Here is a 24,857-nt window from a genome sequence, read left to right as displayed (position 1 = left end):
TTTAAAGACCCATCTTTGACAGGTTACCTTTTTTTTTTATTTTTCATCTAAATATTTTTCTGCTTAGTACTGTCTTACTGTTGGGATGATAATCACGTCTTTTGACTCAGATTTTTGAAAATGTTTCCTTACTTGAGATTCAGGTGTTTGCAACTGTACAGTTATTATGCAAGACCTTATTGTGAAAGAACTTAAAACGGCAACAAAAGAAAGTACTTCCTTATTGTCACTCAGTTACAAAGCATCTTTACTTTTCTCAATTTCAACTATTTATATCGTGTTATATTTCCTCCTGAAAAAGTACCTTTTGAAATAATAGCTCTCTCTTCTACTTCTCCAGCAGAGGGCAGTACTGTGCTGGAATGTCTAGAAGATGTAGGTCAGGGCGTTGATGCTTGCTTTGTGTCTGTGTGAGTCTGTAGCTACAGGCAGATTCATTTTTGTTTATCCTTAGTGTAAGCGAAAATGAATCGTTTACACTGCAGTAAAAATGACTTCAAACAATTGGCTGTCCAGCCTGTTCTATGTTCAGTTTAAGGATCTTCAAAAAAAAGACACTGAACCTGTACATATCCTGATGTTCCTCTGATGTGAGACGGTGAGCATGGCAGAAAAGAAGAAGACTTCTACTTGTGAATATCTACATCAGGCATTCTAATTTCCTGAAACGACTTGGACTGTTTCTTAGAGCTCCAAAAGCCTCTGATCAAACGTGTTGTTACTAGGGATGGGGATTTATCACATCTTACATCTTTAGCATTTATCCTGATAAAGTCCTTATGATAAGAATTTAAATGTATCGTTGTCAAAATGAATTCCAATTAATGATGTTTAAAAAAGGAGCATTGGATAGTTTTGATCTCCACTTTTATCATAATCACAGTAAAACAATAAAAGTTTAAGCCCATAATCGCCCACTTATAGTTGTTACTACTTTGCTGTTTTAGCTCTTCATCTTTGTACTTTTCCAATGCTGTCACACTGTACAGACTCACCTTCTTATCAAATTCTGCTGCTGAGAAGTTCAAATGATTTCCATCTTACTCCAACACACATTTAGCTGTAGTTCAAAAAGAGTTTGAACTTCTACAACATTTGTTTGGTTCTCATCTTGTTTCATTTCTGCAGCACGAAATGGTGACACAGAAAGAGGAAGGTAACCAATGTCAGAGGGAACAGTTGGAACGTTTTCATTTAGAGACAAGTGCTAAACGAGCCGGCCTGTCTGTTGCCTGTGGGGACGGTTGGCATTTACTCTCTGAGCTGCAGCCAAGCGGAAGAACGTTACTGGGTCAGTGCCTTCTGAAATCCCACTGCTGCTGCAAACGTGACTGTCTACTTTATAATGGGAGTACTGTAGTACTCCCATTATAAAGTATAATGGGAGTACTATATATATATATACTTTTTTTTTCCAAGCAAAAATGAAAAAAAAAAAAACTACAATATGACTCAAACTCTGAACTTCATATTTTGTTACACTGCAACCACAAACATTCATGTATGTTAGAGTTAGTACATACACAGATTAATTCATGGAAGGCGCTTGGTGAGCAGTTTTCAGCTTTAATGAGCGAACTCGATGGAGGCTAACACTTTGACATCATATGTGTCTTTGTCATAAATTAGCATTTATGATGAATTTAAGGAAAATTGTACATAGGCTTTAAGGCTTGGTGTGAAAATGAAGCATGTTTGTGGAGAAGGACCTCTTGCCTACAGCTGATGATGTGTGATGCTCCGGGGCCTTTTTGTTTTCCAAAGCCACTGAGAACCATGTTAGAGTGTTTGACTTTATGAAACCCTGAAAATATCAGCAGATTTTTTTAAGAAAGAAGTTGGCCTCTGTCACAAAACTGAAAATAGACGTTCAGCTGCCTGATTAAAATCCTGCCGAAGAAAAGGGAACATAAGACAGGACGTCAGACTCTGGAGAGATGGTGGAGGACCATCACTTATTACTCTTTGTATGAACTATTTATGAATACACAATGTTAGAAAAACATGTAATAAAACATATGTGTGCAATAGAATAAGCAGTGAATAAGAAGTCAGCTAAATAAAGTTGTTATATTCTTTCTCCTCTCAAATTCTCTCTACCTTGGCCTGAGAATGAGCTCAGGGTCAACAGGGACAAATACATAACAGATTTTGCCTCATTTGAGAATGTATGTTTTTCTAATTTTAGGATAAAAGAGCTGGTTCCTGGAATGAAGTAATCAAACACAGCAGCTTGTTCCCAGAGTCAAACCTACGCTCCCGTTTTACCAGATTGATATTCCAGGACAATAAATATTCTGGCCTAGTGACATCTCACTGCAACAGTGTCAATTAAAGTGATCTCTGAATCAGATAGACAGCTGAAGCCTTGCCTTGCCTTAATATATTTATGCATGGGAGTCTTTCTGGGTTCATACTTCAAAAGCCTTTGTGTACCACAGAGGAAAAACTCCCAATTCCAAAGCAAATAACTTTCCTGTGAGTAGATAAAGGAGCTGGTGGGAAGGACAAAACCCCGTGCTTATTAATATTACAATTCCCCACTCTGATCTCAGCAAGATGGAGATTTGGACCCCAAAAAAAGCCTGTGAGAACATTTCCATTGCTGGCCTCAGAACAACAAACAGTGAGACAGGAAGGTGCTGCCTCATATTAGAGCATTGTTTTGGGTAATGGCCTGGTTCCCCTTTCAGGACACTCCCACTTCTAATCATCCCATCATCAGCTGATATTAATCCACTCCCTGATACCTTCCCATCCAATCACAGCTTGAGTTAAAAGTAAATTCAGTTTTTGAATTTACTTTTTGAATTTACTTCCTCATATATCCTGTCACAGAAAGGCGAACAAGAACTTAATGTTATCTGTCAATGTGTCAGTGAAGCACTAATGAGATTCTAATTGGATTGTAGAGTTTGCTGACCATTCTGAACTTTCTAAACCTCCTGCTGATTACAGGAGAGTGGCTGACCAGACAGTAGAAGTTCAGGCAACGTGTCCCATTCATTTGGCTCTGCTGTTGTTGGGAAGGTCTCTTCCCAACAACAGCAATCCAATCATTTACATTTTTGTACTCAAAATCCTACACTCTAAAGAGCATTTAACTGAAATATTTTATATTGCATACATTGTAATTTTGTGCATATTGAAAAACCTTATTAAATGCTACAAAACCATAAAGAATTATATGGGATCACATTCCTGCCAAAACATCCCTAGCAGCTCATGAAGCAATCCCAGCAGTGCATATCTTACTCTTTCCACGGATGTACTTGTCAGTTGGCTCCAGTGACTTTTCTGATTGATCTTATTGGCAGGGGCAGTGCTAAGGAGTGGCAAGGGGCATAACTCACTGGCAGAGTACACTTCTGGAACAAGCAGTTCCTCTTCAAAACAGGTGGTGGCAGCGGTGAAATTTTAAAATGCCCCTATAGGCCTTCAAGGAAATGTTATGTCTGCAGCAAAACATCCATATATGGATGTTTTGCTGCAAAACAGACGATCGGTCCTTGGCCACCACTGAGTGAGCAGCAGAGTCAACAGACGGGTGGAGGGGTGCGTTTTACCACTTGTCATGCTGTGTTCATGGACTCAGAGTTATCTACTTTACTGAATAAATGCCTCATTGCAGTTGCCTAACAAGCTCCATAGAGCTTTTGACAGGAGTATCTGTTTTCCTGAATTAAATTTGAAGTCAATACTTCCTTTTATCCAGATAGGTGTTGATATCTGGGAAAAATTTAACATCGATACCAAGTGGATATTAGTATCAGATTGATACTAACAAAAGACTGATACTTTAGTTTCACATACCCTCTTGAAATGTTATTTTGTTTCATTGTAGTTATATGAAAATAGAAAAGGTTTATCTTTGATTCGCTCTCAAATGATAACTTTGGCACTTTTTAAATTTAAAACACAATGCTGACAATTTTTTTTGTATTTCTATTGTTTCTGTTTATCTTGTTAGCATATCACTAAAGTATTTAGTAGGCAACTGAAAACCTTATCCAAATCCTGTCCTGAGTTTTGACCAAAACACTTCAAAAGTTAAACAATGAAAACACCTAGATGTCAGAATATTGATGATATTTAACCTTAAATAAGCATCAGTATTTATATTGGGGATACATGGTAACAGACACTCCAAGACCTTCACCTGTCATGAATCGTGGTTTAGATGGTGAGGCAGAATGCAGGCAGGACCCAGGTAGAAGTGAAAGTAATGATTTAATGATGAAAATGTGGCTCAGACAGTCCAGGATACAGGCTGCACGGCAGAGCGGAAGCTAAGGCTGAGCACCGGTAGCTAACAGCATCAATAAACTGACTTACTAGAGCTAAAGCCAACACAGGACTTAACAGTACAACTGTGACGACTAACTGATACAACAAAACGTGACAAACAACACGACTGACTGACTGACACAAGACAAGGATCCGACAAGAGACAAAGCCAACAGGTGGACTTAAATACACAATCAGGGTAATCACAGCAGACGAGACACACCTGGGAACAATCAAAACAGGACAGCACAAACTCACAGAAACAGAATCTAAATAAACACAGAAAAACTCAAATCCTCACATCGCCATGTAGTTATTCCCTAAAGTACAGGCAGACTGCATTGCCTAAAATTGTTTTTCCTGCACCTAATTATGAATTTTAGTTTCATGAATTTGCTCCCATGTTACTCACTTACAACCCTTCTCCTCTAAACAAGACAACACAGGTTTTAATGTGAATGTCTTTATTCATTCCTACTCAGGGGTTTTTGGGTCATTAGTGTCTACTTATCATGGCTCATTAGTTTCCTCATTTTGTGAGGGAAGAAAACAATAACCCTGTTTGCTGCTGACAACATGACATACAGTTCATTTAGTACTTCCTACTTGTTTTTCTCTAACCCTGGACAGTGGCTGGTGTCATATTGCTGTTCTTACAAGTTCCAGCACAGGTGAGCAGTTTTTTTTTTTTTTCCCTCCAGAGGATTATGTAGACCAGGAGAACTCCTCCCACCCTGTGGGACTGCTCAGTGGGACGGACACTGAGGCCAATCTGCTGATGTGCTGCCTCAGCGCTAGACTTATAAGAGGCTTTGGGAGACAGGCTTAGCACTAGGCATGGATGCCTTTTTCAACTTTCCCTCTCTCCACTTCTCTCCTGCAAATTTTGTCTATTTACTAAACATCACAAGATCTATTTATCACAGAAAGAACTAAAGGTAGGAGACAGGATAAATATTTATTGATATTTTATTTGCATTTCAAAATGTGAATCTTTGTAATTGTGATTAATATGATGGAAACAGCCACACTACTCCAATTTGTGTGTTTCTATTTGCATCACAGTAAATGTTTGTGGTAAAAGTGAAAGAAACTACTGTTATTAATAATAATTCTATTTTTCTAAAGCTATAAATTAACTTATCAAAACACTTCTTGAGAACATATTGTGGTATATACGTTGTTTTCTATGTAAAACCTTAAATGTGTAGGTTTATTATTGTACCAAGTGTAGTTTAAAAAACAATTTTACATTTATCTTATTGATTTATTATGCAAATATTGCAGTTAATTATTTCAGCTTCACAGTTTGTCCATGGAATCTGGGTAATGATTCATTTTTTTTCCACCTATAACCAAAATGAGCTTTTATCATGTACCAGGTAAATGTTCTGCCTGGGGAATTTTCTGTGAGTTATTCTTTAACGTTCCAGTCAGTCATGTTGCTTATTTACAAGTTTTAGTAAAAATCACGTTTCATTTGATTTTACTGTAGATTTGAATGTATTCATCAGGCCACATTTCACCTTTACTTAATAGATTGATGCCATTTCTGATCGGGACGTATTGCGTGCTTCATGCTTTCCTTCTGCAAGGTTATCTGGTCAGAATACGTGGTTATCTAGTATAAAATACAGTATTCCTGGAATGCTTTGAATTCCGGTTTTGTCAAAATATAACATTTCTGACCCGTGAACTTTGGAAAATAACAATGGATGTTTTGTGGCAGACATAAATATAAAGCATATTTTACACTCAGACATTGTTTCTTGTGGTTGAACCATCCACAAATGAATTGGATTTTGTTGAGAAAAACTATATTTTAAAAGTTACTTCCAACGTTTTCATCCAAAACTGTGCTCCATTCGATTTCTTCTAAGCAAATTAAAAAATTATCAAAGAAAAGCATGATGGGAATGTTTCAGAAGGAAACATGAGGAATCTTTGGTTTTAATTAGTTCTCCACTTAATTTTTGCATGATTTTTTGTAAATGTTATTGCAACCTACGGGTGTGCCATTAGTAATAGTTTTTGTTAAAAGAAGGTGAAGCAGTGGAGCTGGTAGAATTGCTGAGTTAAGTTTCGCCCATTTTAAAAATACAAAGTTTAATCATGTTTTTTACAGTGTCTTCTTGGAATTCAGTCCTACTTACCTGTGTTTGGGTGAACAATCTAAAAATAGTTTATCACCTGTTTTGAATACATTATTTACATTGAACATGCCAAGTAACTTCTCTGTTCTAAGAGCAAAGCTTAATATTTTTGCTCAAATCTTTTTAATTTTGGTTCCACAAAGACCAAAAGATAAATCCTAAAAGATAGAGTTGAGTCTGAGTTTGAGTTATGCATTTAAACTAATTAATAACCAAAAGGTTCAGACTTTAAGATCAGAGTTTAACTCTGATCTTAACATCTTTCAGAACTGATATTGAAATCATATTACCCTGACAAGGAAACAACAAGAAGAATGTCTCAACTCCATGTATTCAGTTGTTCATTTTTGGTATAAACTTTGTCCAGGTCAGACTGGCATAGTCTTGGAGGTGATCCCAGTTAAAATGTTTCATCAAACATTCAGTCTACAGATTATACTGGCTATACCTTAACTATAGTCAGTATAAGTCAGTCTTTGGTCAGATGTTTTGCTATATGATCTTCAGTGGGCTACAATGTCTGTATCAGCCTCTTTGCACTTATTTGTCCTTGGTGGACGATGAGATTGAGTTAGTCCTTGAATTCTAGAAGAAGTTACATGTCTAAGACATAAGTTCATGTTTACATGGTGTATGTTTATTTGTTTGTTTGGTAATTTGTTGATTTTAGCCTAACTTCCGCTGTTTTCTCTCAACAGGATGCCATTACTTTGCCTGTTCACCTGGCTCTCTCTCCGTCTTCTACCACGTAACGTGGATAAACCTTTGAAGAGTCTTTAGCTCTGTACAACATCAGCTTTGAGCACTGTGGGTGCATGAGCTGTGCAGCAAAGGAAATAAAGAGCAGGAGAAGAAAAAACCGAGATGAACCCAACTGACGATTGGCAGGAGCAATATCCCCTCAACTTTTTGTCTCAGGGCTGCTAAACATAAAATAAATCTCTTTCCCATTCCGAGACCCTCACAGGACTTCCAAAGTACCCCTCAGAGGGGTGATGCCAGTGTTGCTTAATGCCGACGCCTCTTTTAGCTCCAGGCAGGAGCTCCTGGACCTTCAGGACTGTCCACTCAATGGGGGCCGCTCTTTGGACACCCCTAGTCCCGTGGACTCCCAGACAGGAAGCCCTCTCGGGTCTGGTCCTAGAAGCCCTGGCGGGCCAGGAGCTGATGACCTCACTGGAGCCCTTATTTTCACAAGGGCATCGATGCTGCCGGGGCAGTTATATGGAGAGAGCAGTCAGCCTGACACAGAGGTTCCTTCGGGGTCGACACTACAGCCCAATGACTCTGATCAACTGTGCGGTTGGGGGGCTCTGAAGCCTAAAATCATCCAAGTGTTCAACACCCCCCGTTGGGTGCTGTTCTTTCTTTGTGTGGCCTCTTTTCTCCAGGGAATGATAGTCAATGGCTTGATCAACACGGTGGTGACCTCCATCGAGCGACGCTTTGACCTGCCCAGCTACCAGGCCGGTCTCATTGCCAGCTCCTATGACATTGCTGCCTGTGTCTGCCTGGCCTTTGTCAGTTACTTTGGTGGTACTGGACACAAGCCCCGCTGGCTGGGATGGGGCGTACTCATTATGGGGCTGGGTTCCTTGGTGTTCAGCTTGCCTCATTTCACTGCTCCTCCCTACTTGGTCAGCATGCAGGAGCAAATAGGAATGTGTTCTGCCAACGGCACCAGCCAGTGCCAGAACAAGGAGGGAGGAGGACTGTCAAGTTATCGCTTTGTGTTCATGCTGGGACAGTTTCTGCACGGTATCGGCGCCACGCCTCTGTACACATTAGGGGTCACGTACCTGGACGAGAATGTCAGCTCCAACTATGGACCTGTTTACATGGGTGAGTGTCGTGTACAACCCTGTGCTGTTTGTGTGCAACAAATACACAGCGTATGTTTATTAAAACTGATCATAAAAAAGAAAAACAGTTTTGTGTAAAATGACAAACCAAAATAAATATGCTTTCATGATACTAGAAAAGCTATGTCATAAAAAGGAACGTCTTTTTCTGTCCATATGTAAAAAAAGCCTTTTTCTTTCTAAATGATACAAATTCTAATTTCTGAAAAATTTGCATGTTTTTTTATATTTATCTGTAGAAGTAACCTTTTCTACTTCACTGCATATTATTGATAATGATTTTGTGGTTATTAACAGTTGAATACACATAATTTAAAATTAATATATTGGTACTTTAATCCTTTTTGGCTTCTAAACCTTATTTATGGGCTCTAACCTAAGGTTATTGAACAGGACTTAACATGACGAAAGCACTGATCCTTTTTTGAGTTTTTGAAATTTGTAAAATAATTGTTTCGGTATGACTCAAACTTCTACAATTTGAGTTGTGTAATAAATTCATTCCTAAACACAGAATGCTCACTTTCATCTTAAAAGCAATTCCAGCGTTAGGACTCAGAATCACTTATGTATGTGCTTTCATAGCATCTCATTAGGTTTTCTGCAGCATTTGTACCTAAAATGATGTGCATCCATTTTTGTGTTTTCCTGTATTCATTCATTCATTCATTCATTCATTCATTCATTCATTCTAATTGCAGTGGTCTTACAGAAGGTGATCACTGAAGTCCATGAATGAATTTATTAGGTTCAAAGGATTTACACACTAACAAACTTGCACAATATTTATTCTCAGTATCTTGTTTCCAATAAGTGCCAAGTTGTCATAGTTTCATAGATCAGTCTGCCATCAAATATACAGAATCTGTTCCCATCAAACACAAACACACACAATGCAGAACGCCTTATATACCAAAATTGTTTTCTTTATTAAAAAAATGACCCCTCCTCTGATTCAGAGCTCATAAAAAGAACAATGGGGGCCTTTTAACCTGCGGGACAGGAGGTGAGTAGGGAACAGGAAGTAGTTGTACTGGCACGCCCTGACTCTGTCTTTGGTGTTTGTCTCACCAGGGATCTTCTACACAGCAGCTGTTGTGGGGCCCGCTGCAGGCTACCTGCTGGGAGGTTACTTCCTCACCATCTACACAGAGACTCATCTGGCGTGAGTTTATTTGAGTGACTAACAATATAACAGGGTTAAAATGATGAGGGGGGGAAAGAACAGAATTTTACTGACTATTTAATACTGGATTGTGTCTTATTGCAACATGTAACGTGGCCTAGCAAAAGTTGAAAAAAAAAAAAACAGATCTATTACACAGTATACTAGGAAGTATAATAAAGAGTAAGAACAAAACATTTACACATTTTCAGTTGCATTTGGGCTTAGTGGTCTCTTTTAATTAGGTGTTAAAGAAAGTAAGCATGCCTTAGGCTTCTGAAAATGATGATGTCCGAACTTGACTTACATTAACCAGTCAAAGTGGACAACAAAGTCTTCAAATTGAATTTGAGTTGGTAAAACAAAGCTTGGTACAGCAGTTTTTTTTTGTGGGGGTAAGGAGTTCAGAATGAATGCCTGCAGGCAATAGCTTGGAGACTTAATAGACAAACACCCTATGTAGGGATTAAAAGCACTCACCAACAAGCCCAGTCTGCCTATAATTCTCCACAGTGGTGAAAGTCTGCTTGTGGAAAAAAAACTGCAGTTCAAAAAGCTTAAACTCTAGCAGAGTTTAATACATTTCTGTTTCAGAACAGCATTGTTATTCTACATACACAATTGTGTTACCAGGTTACTTCATACAAGTAAGTCATAGTTGTGTAAAACCAGTGAAGGGAAGCAGCTAAAAATCTGTTTAAAAAAAAAACATAAAAAATAATAATCACTCCTCAACTTACCAGCAACTCTGCTCCAACTCTGTTGGCACAATGATGTAGCTGTCAAATTCTAAGGATGATCCACATTTTGCTTAAAGTCACTTTAAACAAATGTTGTGCTATATTTACATTATGTGAATTGGCCAACTGTGATTTATTTATTTTACAAACTTTCAGTATCCATGGTTTTCTGGCTTCAAAGTAGGATTTCATTTGATCTTTAAATTAAATATAAATTAAATTTAAATTTATTTAAATAACATGTATTTAATATACTTATTGCAAAAAACAATAAAGAAATATGATGCTAATCAACTTATCTGAACTTACATAAATAAAGCTGACCAGAGATCAAAATGCTCCTGTATATAATGAAAAAAAAAAAAAAAAACTATAATTTTGTATAAAACAAAGTTGTGTAAGACAAACTTGAAGTTTGGCATCTAGCTGTTAACATGGTCACAGTCAAATGGTAAGTAACATTTTATTTGCTACAGAACAGAGATGACTCCAGAAAACCCACACTGGGTTGGGGCTTGGTGGATTGGCTTCCTAGCAGGAGGAGCAGCTGCTTTACTGGTAGCTTTCCCCATCCTTGGCTACCCACAACAACTGCCAGGTACTACTCATACCCACTGCTTCATCACTCCTACTCCGGCTTTAGTATCCTAAACGGAAACTCTACGTCTCGCGCTGTATTATGACACGGTTTGGGAAGGCAAAAATATCAATCATAGCCTAATATGACTCGTTCTGGTTCCACGCAGGCTCCCAGGAGCATGTGGCGGGGCGGGTGTCTGAGGCCCACCAGCTGAAAGATGGAAGCCACAATACAGCTTCTGACCCTCAGTTTGGAAAATCAGTCAAAGACATGCCAAGGTAGGGGTCTAATTAAAGCAGGGGTCTGATTTGGATACAGCAGACTTTTTTGGCGTAATCTTCAAATCATGTGTGGGAACCTGACAGCTTTTAGCTTTTTATCCTGCATTAGAAAATGTTTTGGTTTCAGAAAAGATGGCCACATGACACAATGAAGACTCTCAGCATAAATAATAATTGCTATTGGTAGATGTTATCTCACTTCCTAGTGTGACTATATGATTTCTGATCAATAAAAGTGTTACATCTATTGTCCCAAAGTCTGAAGTTATAAAGTTTAGAGTAATAATTTTTAGCTAAGCATTGTTTTTGGTGTTTGGGATTATTTCCTGTTATACTACCTGGTTTCAGAAATGTTTTGGCTGCCAGACAGACAGACTTACAGAACATTTGAATCTAGAATAAATGCTGGTATTCAGAGGAATTCATGGTCAATTCAATTAAAAAAGGGTGCAGATATTATGAGTATATATTGACAATCGGCACAAAGTGTTTGTATTAATATGATGTTTGGCTTTGTCCAAACATGGCCACTTCCCAAACCCCATGTTCTCCTGCCATTTTGAGCACTCTTTTAAAAGTGTTGTTGTTTGGTCTTTTTCTAAATGTCATGAACTTTAACATCTCACATGCTAACTGGGGCCGATAGTTTAAGATGGAACCATATATTTTCTGAGCATTGCATTGCCTGAACTGATGAATTGTTGGTGACCCATCCATTCCTTTGGAGTCTGCAGGCTTTCAAATTCAAATCTAAAAATACTTTATAGATCCCACAGAAAAATTTAATAGATAAAATAAAAATAAAATAAGTAGACTTTCTTAAAGTAATATTTTCCACTTGTGACTAATCTGTCTTTGGAAATTGCATTTTCGCCTACATATTATTTTATAAGCCCATTGCTGTTTGGCGTTGTATGTTGTATGTAAGCATGTATGTTTTAACTTCTTTTGATCATGCTGATGTTACTCTCCCTCTTTGTTTTTCTTCCCATGGCTTTTTTCCCCCTCATTTACGATATGTTTAATAGATAACAGTTTTGAAATGTTATGCATTTTTGTGCATTTAAGGTTCGAAACACTCTCAGCACCTTCTAAAAACAAGATCTCTTTTGTTTAGTCCTGATGCATAAACCCCTGAAATAAGAGATTGATGGTGACAGGTTCCTTTTACTGCAAGTGGAAACTGTTTGAATTATTACAGTTTGAAAGATGTACTTCACACTCAAATATTTTCTCAAGTAAATGACAAATCTGTGTGAAAGTTTATCAGTCCTACATATAAATTCCAAACATTTATGTAAGAATGAGTAGGTTCTTATCAAAATGTTGCAACTAGCTGAAACATAGCAGTCATTAGAGCAGAGCGTCGCAGGTGAGTGACACTTCTGACTCTTTAGGTTACAACAGTGCTTACTATAAGCCCGTAGAATGACGTCATCTCTGACCGAGTCTCTTTCGGGATTTGCGAGGATTACCCAAAACATTACGTAACGTGATTATTTATCTTTAGGTCCAGTGCAGTGATTATCTGTCTACACCCTGGGGAGATTACTCCAGACTGTTTTAATTAAAAAAATAAAGCTCAGGCTTATTTACCCACAATGAGAATACACATACTGACGATCTTCTCTAACTTGTTTCAGGTCTGTGCTGCTTCTCTTGAAGAACCCTACTTTCCTCTTCCTGTGTTTGGCGGGAGCCACTGAGGCCACGCTGATCGCAGGCATGTCCACCTTTGGACCAAAGTTCTTGGAGTCCCAGTTCAGTCTCAGTGCATCTGAAGCTGCCACCTTGTTCGGTAGGTGACCGGATAATGAGGGTTGCAGACAGGACTGAACATCTATTTAATCTTTTTCTACAGGGTCATGCAGAGGAAAAAAAATGCTGAACATTTAACATATAGACAATTTATGTGATAATGTCTCTTAAAATATTACCAAGTTTTAAGAGACAACTTGGTAATGCAATTTACAATGCAACTATTTCAAAGTGGTAGCTTTTTTCCATGTATTATTGTTGTTGGAATTAATGCAATAAAGCAAAACAGCAATATCCTGGTCGCACAAGTGAAGCTTCTGAGACTACCATTTAATGTTGACCCAGCATTCAGTCTTCCTCAGTACTGGAGTTGCACAATATCAGGAAAATATGTAATTACGATACTGTGATCGAAAACTGTGACGATAATGTACAATCAACAAACATTTTCCTGGCACCTTTTTCTGTTGCCATTACACAAAATCCAGCACTCCCTGTGAGCTTCATCCTACCCAACATTACATCCAAGCAGTACTTTGCAGCTGGTGACAAAAACTTTGGAGATTGGTGGAGAGGACTCTTTCCATTTTTTCCGAGATGTTTAAACAAGATGCCTGCATCTTGTTTATTACAGTCATGAGTAGCATCAACATCTAGTGAAGGTTTTGCACAGCCTGGTTGATTGGCTTCACCGCAGTAAATGGAAACATGCCTGATTTGCATTTCCTCTTTTGAAGCATTTTAAAAGAGTGCTCAAAATTTCCAGAGCAGTTGGATGGAAACATAGCTAATCATGGTTTTTGACTGTCGGAGGAATCCAGAGTAGAAACCACGCATGCACAGGGAGAACATCCAATCTCCGTACAGTTTGCACATATGGAGCAAACTGTATGGAAGGACCCAAGACATTCTTGCTGCAAGGCAACAATGCAACTGCAACAAGGCAAATGTAGCCAGAGTTCATAACATCTCACAGAAGAGATATCCTCACAGGGGAACCTTTATGGGGTACAATCAAAATGTCGGATGCTCACAGGCATTTACCAAAGAAAACTGAAAGCAATAGGTGCTTCAATAAAGTATCAGTTTGAAGGTGTGCATAACCATGCAATCGGGTTATTGCATATTTTTTTTATTTTTTCCTTCTAACACATTTGCTTGTTTAAAAGCTGGATTTTTATAGGATAAATGCCAGTTAATACGCGAAAAAGATGTGGAAAGAGTTTTAAAATATGTGCCACTATCTCTGTTTCTCTCTCTCTCTTTTTCTCTCCCAGCCAGTGAGAAACAGGAATCAGATTTCAGATTGTATTTCTGTGCACTGTTCTTACCAAAAAGTGGACTTGATGCCTTCTTTCAGTTTTGTTTCTGTCTTTTACTTCGTCCTTTGTCTCTGTTCCCGGTCCTGGTTTCACTGTACACTCTAAGGAGACTCTGTTCATTGTCTTCTTCTCTTTCTTTGTCTACATCTTCTCATCTGAACTATCACTTTCTCCCTATCCAACCGTAACTAGGGCAAAAGCTAACTATATACTGTAATACTCACTCATAATGTTTCATATCTTTGATAAAATCTTTAAAGGACCAGTCAAAATTGTCAGCGCTCACTACTGACCATTAATATTTCCTATAACTTTAAAATATGTTGATGCCACAGCTTACTGTGTTTTTTTTTATTCAAAAGTGAATTTACCTCTAAGCCGAACTATGTTTTTTTTCTTTCTTTCTTTCTTTCTTTCTTTCTTTCTTTCTTTCTTTCTTTCTTTCTTTCTTTCTTTCTTTCTTTCTTTCTTTCTTTCTTTCTTTCTTTCTTTCTTTCTTTCTTTCTTTCTTTATTTATTTATTTCTGTCTATGTTTTTTTTCTGTGCCTCTTAAGGATACATGGTGGTACCAGCAGGGGGCGGTGGTACTTTTTTAGGCGGCTACATCGTGAAGAGGCTGAACTTGCGTTGCCGAGGCATCATACGCTTCTGCATGATGTGTGCTCTGGTCAGTCTGCTCGCCATCTTCATCTTCCTCGTCCACTGCCCCAACGTGCCCATGGCTGGGGTCACGGCCCCTTATCAGTTGGGGCTGATGGGGCAGGACCAACTGGACCACTACAAACATCTGTATGACAAACCCAAGAAACCGCGACTCAGAAACAGGTGGGGATTATTCTCTTTACATCTGGTAGGTAAAAAGCAACAAGACTGAAATTTTGATTTGTTCCAGGTGTCCATATTGGGCTGAAATCAGGTCTATATGTCCTTCAGCTTGGCTCTAGCTGGAAGTTTAGCATCCTTACACCTGTCCTCTGTTATCACTGTTTTATGTAATTACAAGATGGTTTTCGTAAGCTACCATCTCCATTAATCTGAATAATCCTCCATTCTAAATTAATTTCATTATTTTCATTTCATGTATTTCATTTCATTTATTACATTAATAAATCCCTGAAATGTTAATGACCTATAGTGTGCTATGTTGCAATGAAGTACTTTTTTAGGGTTAGGGTCACCTTCTTTTCTTAAATTTTGAGAAATATACATAAATGTGCTGTATGAACTTGTTGTCCTCTGGAAGAAAATGTTAAATCAGTCAAAATCCTAATTGGCAGACCAATTAACCAATAACAGTGAACTTTGCATCTAACAATTAATAACATGTTAAAGCTACATAAATATGTTCATCAGTTGATCTGTTGTAACAGCAGCTCTCCATATGCCTTATATAAAAGTTTAATCTGACTTTATTGTGTTTCAGTTTAAGAGGAATAATGCATTAAACTTTGAGAACAGAGCCCACCATGTCTGAAAGAACAACCTGATAAGAAGTAACCCAAGGAGTTATTGTTTCATTAATTTCAAAGGAAAGCAAGGTCACAGCCAGTAAAGCAGCAAAGATGTCTGTGTTGTGGTGCAATCAAAAGGAATAAGTGAGGAGGAGTCAGAGTTTGTTGCATTTAAAGCAAAGGCTGTAGAACAATGAAATGGAGAAGTAACTATAAGTTTAAAATGACATTTCCAGAGTCTTCTAGAGAAAGACTGTTTATTTTTATTAAGCTTATTTGAGTGAGTCTGAAATGATATATAAAAATAACAAAACAAGTAAATCAGGTAAAAGAATGTACTTCATTAAAGAAGCTAAAGGATGTAGTCAGCATTAGATACATAAGGTTATTATTTATATCTTTTTCAGACCCACCTACAGGAAATCCTTTTAATTCAGTGGCATGTTGACCTGTGACATTTATTTACTATGGAGTAATTTCATTGAAAGTTGGTTTTTACTTGTGTTTAAGGAAAATATGTTGAAGTAGTGCTGCTCCTATTTGATCAGAAGTACTGTAAGTGTGTACATGAAATCTCAATACTGATACATGATGTTAGGCTAATATCAGAGTGTGTTCAGAGAATCCAGTGCGCATCATTTTAAGATGCTACGCCTCATTTATTCTCCTCTTATCCACTAGCCAATGGCTAAAAATACATCACATAACAAAGTGGTTCTAGCCAAATTGAAACAGACCAAATTCCTTCTTTGGGCCCCTGCTTCCACCTGTTTCTCACTGTCTGTCTCTTCTTGTCTTTCTTCCTTTGCTTCTCTCTGCAGCTCTTCTCTGGACATGAACCTCACAGTGAGTTGTAATGCAGCTTGTAACTGTGCCAGAGAAGTCTACAACCCAGTGTGTGGGGCGGACGGGGTGATGTATTACTCCCCGTGCCACGCTGGCTGCACCTCCATCAACCACACTGAACCGTCCACAGGCAGACAGGTACAGCACACACTGCTGGTTTTACTTCAGTAAGACTGGAAGAACATGACCCGGGCGATAACTGAGGCAGTTCAGAATGATCTGCAGGTTCCTGAATGTCTATTGTGTTTAGACATTCAGATGTGGCAGAGTTAATTAGAAGACTAAGAAGTTGTAACTTTCCAATGTGTGCAAGAGAGCTCGTCAGCACCTATACCTGGGGAAAAACGGCAATGTTCATTTTTTAAGTTATATGTTTTGCTTTGACTTTCTACCGTCAGAGAAATTGTACTCCACAGTGACATATTTCTGACAAATTTACCCATAACCCATTTTTGAACAAGGAACACGGTCAATAAGGAATCTACGTATTTATTAAAGACATGTAGCGATCCTTCCAAGAGCAAGAGAGCTCTTTGAAACAGAACACAAAGCTCTGCCACAGAATCCACATATGGGGAAATGCAAATGTTAATTTATTTATTTAAATTTAGTTAAATGTGAAGTCAGATCAACACATTTAACTTCACATTTTCATAGAACTTCTCAGTTGTCATATTTAGTTAGCAAAATATTGCTCCACAGTTACTTGTTTCTAACTAAATTGCCCATAACCTAATTTTGAGAAACACAGGAACAATAAGGAACCTGTTTTTTATTATTTTTTATAAAAGACATGTAGAAAAAACCTTATTGAAAAATAAATATATTTTCTCAAAATCCAAACGTTAAAAAAAAAAAGCTCAGTGATGAACACTATAACCAAGCATACCTGTGTCGGTGTTTCAGGTGTACTCTGGGTGTGGCTGTGTGGTGGGGAACGTATCGTGGGGTGAGGAGGGCTTCGCTCTGACAGGGAAGTGCAGCAGCACCTGCCACCACATGCCAGTCTTCCTCTCCTTGCTCTTCGTCATCATCTGTTTCACCTTTCTCTGTAGCATCCCAGCTCTCACTGCCACTCTCAGGTATGTGTCACGACAACAGAAGGATGTCTTTGTTAAGCAGATGCTAAATTCAGTCGAAGTGGTTTACTTGATATATAGCACAGCCAATAAATACAAATGTGGATCTTCAGAGTGAAAATGAGATAAAAAGCAAATGTAATTTGCCATAATTCTGACACTAGATGGCAGCAAAGAGCTTCCAGTGTAAATCCTGGTGTGTGTAGTAAATGCATCAGGCAGCATTAGAGAAAACTAAAGGGCTCTGTGTGGTTAAGCCGAACTGCTGAAATCAGTTCTCATTGTTGCAGGTACATGTTGAAAATCACATCATTTTGTCACCTGCCCTCGCTTGTCAAACCTCCCATGGGTAACTTGTAACAGTCCCCTCTCTAAACACATGGTAAAACATTTACAGGAGCTTGACTCCTGTGAAACCCCTCCCGCTGCAGTAAACCCCTTTGTGCACCGTGAAGCGAACATCCGAAAATGATGTGACCATCATGAGAGCAGCAGTTCGGCCATGCTGAGCCCTTAAGAAAGCGAGTTAGAAGTAAACTTAAGGGAATAGTTTACAAGTGTTTAAGCCTAAAAGTCACAACCTTGGATTTGTGTTTCCAAAAAGCAGAATTTTACTCAGGCAGCCATGGACTAGACTTTGAGTTGAAGTCTGTCTTTATATCTGTCCAACCCTGTTCTGTACAGGTGTGTACCAGATAGTCAGAGATCGTTTGCTCTTGGCATCCAGTGGATATTGGTGCGCACACTTGGTAGGCCCAAGTCTTTCTCTGATTATGCTTTAAGTCTCAAAATTGCAACCAAAACAACTGTAATTCTTCCTTCCTCCTGTTCCACTGCTTTCCATACAGGGAGTATTCCAGGACCGATTGCATTTGGCTCAGTGATTGATATTTCCTGCTTATTGTGGCAAGACCAGTGCGGTGATCAAGGCTCCTGCTACATCTATCACAACTCAGCCATGAGTCAGTACACACTTGTTGCTGGAATCATCTTCAAGGTAATATTCCTAGTGAGACACCATTTCACTTTGAAGATGATAAAAATGAAAGCAAGTGGCACAGAACAAAAAAATAGTTCCTCACTATGGTCCTGGAGGGATTCCTCCCATTGTATAATCGATTTACATTTCCAGCACAATTTGTCTGTGCTGATCATCAGCCATCATAGTTCAGGTGAGCTTCTACATGAGAGGACAGCAGCTGCAGAGTCTCTGTGTCAAATTGTGTTCACACTTGAGGAGATGAGGACAGCTCAGTTTTGACAACTGAATGTTTTTTTGTTTTGTTTTTTTCAAAAGGAATATTGATTACAATGAAATATAGATTATTTAGGCAAACTTTTAATAAAAAAAAAATTATAATTTTAAGGAAGATAATGATAGACATTACAGTGGACCTGTGCCTTTTTGTGGGTGAAATTCAGAGACGTAATCCTACTCAATAAACCATTGGCTAGCATTCGCAAAACCAGCCAATCCAGAAGCCCCATTCGTTTTCCTTGGCACTCATTGGATGCAAACCCAAGAGCAGAGATAAGGAAGACTGTGGATGTTAGCTTCTGCAGTACCACAAGATGGCTTCTTCTGCATGTATTAATGCAAATTAAGGAATGTTTGGTGTGTAACTCTCTCTGATTAAGAAGGTCCACTTCAATTTGTCATGATTTGGGAGAAAAAGAAAGTGGTGCTCTTAGATATCTCTCAAATGCTGCAGGTGTGTTTTTTGTCGTGTGTGTGATATTGTTTTGCTGAAAGATGGTTATTAACACTTGTATTCGGTTTCAGCTTTTGGGTACCATCTTTTTCCTCATAGCCAGCGTTCTCTACCAGCCACCTCCGGAGTCTCCTCAAACCAGCTGCGAGAGCACGGACCAGGGAACGGAGCACGCAAGCGACCTGCCAATCAAAGACCTGCCAGAAGATGGCGTCATTATCAACCTGCATGCCAGGTTATGACATCTTAGACCCTCCATTCCAAATACAGAGTCTCTGTTTGTGTGATTATAAAAAATACCCAGGATGCCTTCACGCACAAATGCACATACACCCAGACAGGGTGTGTAGCACTTCTAACATGCTGCTCTTCTAGAATGAAATCATGCTTTGACTGCATGTGTTTCTGACATGTATGTTTGACTCAGCAAAAGCCTCACAACGTTATTTCTCTTAACGTTTCATCTCTAAAAATAACTCAAATCTGATCAGCTAAATAACTTCAAGTCCAGGTGCGATGGTGTGTGTATCATTTTGACTATGTCCAGCTTGACACCATCTTTCAAAGATCGATTAGACTCTTCACAGAAACATTTTACGGTTTTGAAAGAATTAAAAAAAAAAGGAATCTCCTATTCGTCTGTTGTTTTACAGTGACTGACTGGAAGATACGATTGGTCTTCTGAGAACAGATAAAGCCATGTTTAAGATGCTGTAACAAACCTCAAGGCCAGTGAAAATGTAGCCAAATATTCTTCTTATCACAAGAAGTAAAGCAGAGTCCTGAACGACCTTTACATCAGAGGAAGTATTGAGCCACTATTATGGTTTCAACACTTTAATGCAAAATTCATATTCTTACCATTTTCCTAGTTAGCTAACAGAAAATGTCCCTTTTTGAAGGCTGCTAGACAGTTTTTCCTAAAAAGCAAACAAACAAAAAAAAGTTAGTCCGTAGTGTCTGATCTTGGAAATGTCTCTAGAAACTGCGCACATCTGGATATTGACAACGGATTCCAGTCTTCCTGGCAGATTCTGCCACACTCTTATTGAGTTGGTTGGTGACATGAGATCCTGTTGATGATCTGTTATGTTTAACTCTGAACTTTTAATGGACTCTTACTACTCAGGAGCATTCTTGGACATGCCTTGTCTCCAGCTCTGTCTTGAGTGTGGAATCTGTTGAGGCCTCGACACAAAGGAGATGACATCACTCCCTCTCCATTCATCTCCTATGGAGCTTAGGGCACCATTAACTTGCCTTTCTCCTGGCAAGTTAATGGCAAAATTTGCTCATGGGAAATTTTGAGCTTATATGTGTGAACCTGCGCACATGAGCTTGTGACATGACATAAAAAAGATAATAATGTTCAACTTTTCTTGCAGTCGTCGCTACTGTGTCCCATGTGTTGGGTTTTGCCACGAGTGGCGGAAACTTTTGTCTTTCGCTGTTGTTTGTCACTCCTCGTGTGTTGAACCATTACACTACAGTGTCTCTTGTCTTGTTTATATTCGTAGTCTGAGGTAATTTAGCTTCAAGAATCTTTACAAATGATTATGACAATTCTGCCCTCTGCTATGAACTCTGTGTCCCAAAGGAACCCCAGAGCAAACGTCTGCCATCACCTTGCTTCATTCTTGGGATGATAACATCAGGGGATATTTGTTGGTTAGGATCCATCAGAAGCAATTGATGTGTTGTTGAGGCAAATCAAGGATCTCAGCTTTCCATGCTCTTAGGGTGCCTTCAGGGAGAACAGTAAATTTCAAGGATGTGAAAATTCAACTAGATTGTGGATGGTCTCGTTAAGAGAGACCATCCACAATATATGGAAAGGTATTAAAAACACAGTTTGCTCCCCGTTATGCATGATGGAGTCTGAGTGTTTTCTAAAGGTATTGGTCATGCATAAAACATTTGAATCAAGGGAGCCTGGGTAGTGGAGCATAAAAACAGCTGTGGCAGCGCTGCCATGTTGGTCTCATTCAAACTCCAACCTCATCACAATGGTAGTGTTACCACATTATCTTGTAGCACTTAGCTTAATGCTAACAGCACAGTTCTACAGAGTCTCTGCTGTTGTGACGTGATGCTGTTGGAGACCCGGCTGTGCTCTCCAAGAACTACTTCTTGGAGAGCACAGCCGGGTCTTCCTCCAGTGTGAAGGTTTCTGGAAATCTCCCAACAGGCTGCCATGTGCCTTTTAATCCAGTGTGGCTTCAGTCAAACGTTTGTACCAGTCATTCTCTTAAAAGAAATTCGAGTTGTGTAGTTGTGAGCATTTTTCTTTGTCAGTCTTTGCACTTTCGCTTTTGGAAATATTGGAAGAGAATTTAGTGGTTTTTCAATGTGATGGCTTCCTTTTTTTGTCCTGATAGGCTGCGGGGTTTCAGAAACCATCCGTCCATGTCAGGCTTCGAGTTTCTTTGCTTAAGTTAATCTGTGAAATCTGCTCAAGAGGTCTGTCTTTCGATAGCAAACGTATATTGATGTGCACGTCGATTATCACCACAGATGAATAGCACAAACGCATTTTCACCTTGAGAAGCACATGAATACTTTTGAAAGCTGCTGTACAGGAGATGTTTGATTCAAAGGTAGTGATATTTTGGCTTCTGCTGATGCAGAATTATGACGGCTGTCATTCATCAATGACATAAAAGTGAACATGACTGTTTGGACTGCAGATCCTTTGAAAACAATCGGGTTCGTATCCGATATGTCCGATATGGTTCACATAGGGAAGTGGCACAAGTATAATTTTTTGTGAGGTAAAAAGATTTGAACTTTCCAGTTAAGACTGCCTTCAAAAAGTCGGATGAAAGTCGCATCTTTGCAAAACAAGTGGATTCGATCACATCTGCCTGCTGTGTTAACGTACCTACGTTGCTCTATTTACCAGTTGACAGTGCTCTTTAGTGCAATCATGTTTTAAAAAGATTGTGCAATGGTGTGTTGAGAAATACCAACAGCAAAAAGATGGATTTAAACAAGAACAAAATACTAATCAAACTTCACCAGAAATTCCCAAACATCAAATTGATATTTTGTAACAATAGCTTATCACGATAAGGTAATAAATGTTAGAGTATATGTGATTTAACAATGAACAGCATGTATCAAAACATGTATGATTAGCCTTGCCAAGGCTGGATGGAAATACCTAAATATGTATACGGTTTATTCTTCAGGCTACAAACATTTGGAATCGCCTGCAGCCTGACTATCTTTGCATAATTCTATGAATTTAAGCGCTCTGTATTTATGTTAGATATGGGACGTTAATACCACACCTCTGGAGGAAAGGTGGTAACTTTCTGTGATTAAGTTTATTTGACAGTGTCCCACCAGATGGCACTCTTTACCCTATAGTGTTTCTTTGATGGATCTGAATACAGTGGCAGATGAATGTCTGGGCTGAAGAGAATGAACCCAAAATCTAACAGGCATATTAACATGCTGGTCGATGTTATTTAAAATAAAATGAAAACATGCATATATTTTTAAAAAACTGTCATCTACAGCTGATTCCTTTCAGTAAACTGTATTTATTTAGACATAGGAACTAAAAGGTTATGGGAAAAATTTACATATTTTTTAATCTATAGCCTTATCTTTTTGGTTCTGTAGGAAGATAAAGATTTTTCTAAGCAACAAATTAAATACAAATAAAATATTTTCTGAACCCAAATTAGTAAAAATTCAGATTCCTGTGACTTTCTAAATAAATGTGTTTAGCCAAACATAAGACAATATCTGATAATAGAACATCTTCACAATAATTCAGCTTGAACATTCAGCATGGTAAAGTTGCTAGCAATTTTTTAAAAGTTATCTGTAGCAAACTGCAAACATTTGCATTCATGTACCTGAACCCAAATGGAATGATGTGACTTTGCTTCAGTGTTTGGCTGTCTAGTTATTTGATATGACACAGCCTCACTCATTTAAAAACTCAAAAAGATCACTCCTCATCAATAGGTTAAGTGAAACCAAAGTGAAACCAAAGTCGATCAAATATAATATCCAAAAGTAGGCAGGTAGACACATGAAAATCCAGTTTGAGTAATCCCAAGGTATCCATCTTTTAGTTCATAAAAGGAAATTGTTTTGCATGGTGACTGAATGATGTGTTAGACCTGAAAAAGATGATTCACATTGGTAACATACCTTAAATTCTACAGTGCATTTTACATTTGGACCTAATTATTTCAGTACTGTAACTCTCCGATCGTGCCAAAGCAGCTTTGCAAATTAACTGTTGTACTTTATTTTGTATCTACATATTTATGCAAATAATTTATTCACGATATCTTGCACTTAAATTTTTAATCAGCGGTGTAATTTTAAAAGTACTGAACGTCTTTGCTGTCATTCTCCTGTTTGTGATGTCAGATCCAACCCACTGTGCTGATCTGTATCGTTATGGTGTTCGATCCTCATGTTATGAGTGACCTTGACACATTTCAACTGATGGCGAACAATTATTTTCACCTGCATCTGTAAATCATTTTATCTGTGCTTTTCTCTGTCTCCTAACTCAGAATAACAAATGTATAAAACCCTTTTGTTAAACTGCATATTAATTTGGTTTTGTGGAGTATGTTATTAATGGAAGCTGTGAATTTAAATTTTTTTATTGAATGACTCAAAATGTGAACTGTTTTTATAATTACAAAATTTGAACAGCACGACATTGCATCTGACATTTTTTTTCTGTCAGTTTGATTATTTGTTCATATTATTTTTTGTGCCACGATCACTTACCTTCTGAAGACTGGTGTGAATGTTGGTGACTAAAGCAATACCACTCTAAAACAACTGCCTTTTTTAGTAATGCAAACAAAGAATATAAAACGTATTAATAAACACAATGAAAAAACTTCTTAGCAGTACGGCGAAACGCATCATTCAAGATCTTGTTTATCTTCGCTCTTGAGTCAGTCAGGGCCAGAAAAGTGAATCGCACTCCTGGTGTTGCTTTGCAAACACCAGTTGGCAGTGTGTGAAGCTTAATTGTGCTTATTTCAGCTAAGCTACGTTTTCTTTCAATATTTTTCACATGCTCTGCAGAGAAGTCTGGTAGAGTTGGGAGGTACGTTCCACAGAAAATCTGTAAATACTACACATATTACTACTAATATTACAATACAAAATATGCAGGAGATCAATACTAAATATGTTAGAGTTAGTGTCGATGTAAGTCAGGAAAAAAAGTTACTTCATGACTTTTACTTTACTAAAAAGAAGTCATGAAACGGTTTGAAGATAACAAAATGGATGTCAGGGATTGGCCCAGTCAAAGCCCAGAACAGTCTTATAGGGAATATCTGGCTGGGCTACACAATCCTCATCTAACCTGACAGAGTCTGAATATTTTAGCAGAAAGTCTGCAGTCCAGATGCACAGCCTGATTGAGAACTATCAACACAGACTTGCTGTTGTGACTGCAGCCAAAGGTCCATCTGCTGAATGCTGATTGGGAGTGATGTTAGTATTTACACAAGCTCTTATTTTATGATTCATTGTTTTATTTCATTGTCATTATTTAGTAGAAATCAGTTTTCACTTTGACAATAAAGAGTTTTTTTGTACTTCTTTTATTTATTTATTTTTTTTT

The 24,857-nt window shown here is 38.2% G+C and overlaps 1 protein-coding gene across 2 annotated transcripts; it reads left to right on the top strand.

Annotated features, from left to right (window-relative positions):
- Nucleotides 1-7,144: 7,144 nt before the first annotated feature.
- On the top strand, nucleotides 7,145-23,928 carry slco4a1 (solute carrier organic anion transporter family, member 4A1). 2 transcript variants are annotated; one of them, XM_015001281.2, is made up of 11 exons: nucleotides 7,145-8,282; nucleotides 9,377-9,467; nucleotides 10,684-10,805; nucleotides 10,954-11,065; nucleotides 12,712-12,866; nucleotides 14,704-14,974; nucleotides 16,422-16,584; nucleotides 17,353-17,528; nucleotides 18,210-18,274; nucleotides 18,374-18,522; nucleotides 19,309-23,928. In XM_015001281.2, exons 1-11 carry the CDS (start codon nucleotides 7,436-7,438, stop codon nucleotides 19,477-19,479), a joined length of 2,322 nt encoding a protein of 773 aa, XP_014856767.2. In that variant the 5' UTR covers nucleotides 7,145-7,435; the 3' UTR covers nucleotides 19,480-23,928. The 2 variants fall into 2 exon arrangements, with proteins under 2 accessions (XP_014856767.2, XP_087863051.1); XM_088006925.1 differs by lacking the exon at nucleotides 19,309-23,928 and having other exon boundaries at nucleotides 18,374-19,134.
- The last annotated feature ends 929 nt before the right edge of the window (nucleotides 23,929-24,857 follow it).

This window comes from Poecilia mexicana, unplaced genomic scaffold, assembly GCF_051168715.1.
Source record: "Poecilia mexicana isolate PSO_F unplaced genomic scaffold, ASM5116871v1 scaffold_7, whole genome shotgun sequence".
Taxonomy (NCBI): Eukaryota; Metazoa; Chordata; class Actinopteri; order Cyprinodontiformes; family Poeciliidae; genus Poecilia; species Poecilia mexicana.
This window is presented reverse-complemented; position numbering and strand designations above follow the sequence as displayed.

Coding starts and splice junctions, on each gene's coding strand:
- slco4a1 (XM_088006925.1), top strand. CDS start 7,436: ATGCCAGTGTTGCTTAATGCCGACGCCTCTTTTAGCTCCAGGCAGGAG. Junction 14,975..16,421: donor AAACCGCGACTCAGAAACAG/GTGGGGATTATT, acceptor TTCTCTCTGCAG/CTCTTCTCTGGACATGAACC. Junction 16,585..17,352: donor AACCGTCCACAGGCAGACAG/GTACAGCACACA, acceptor TCGGTGTTTCAG/GTGTACTCTGGGTGTGGCTG.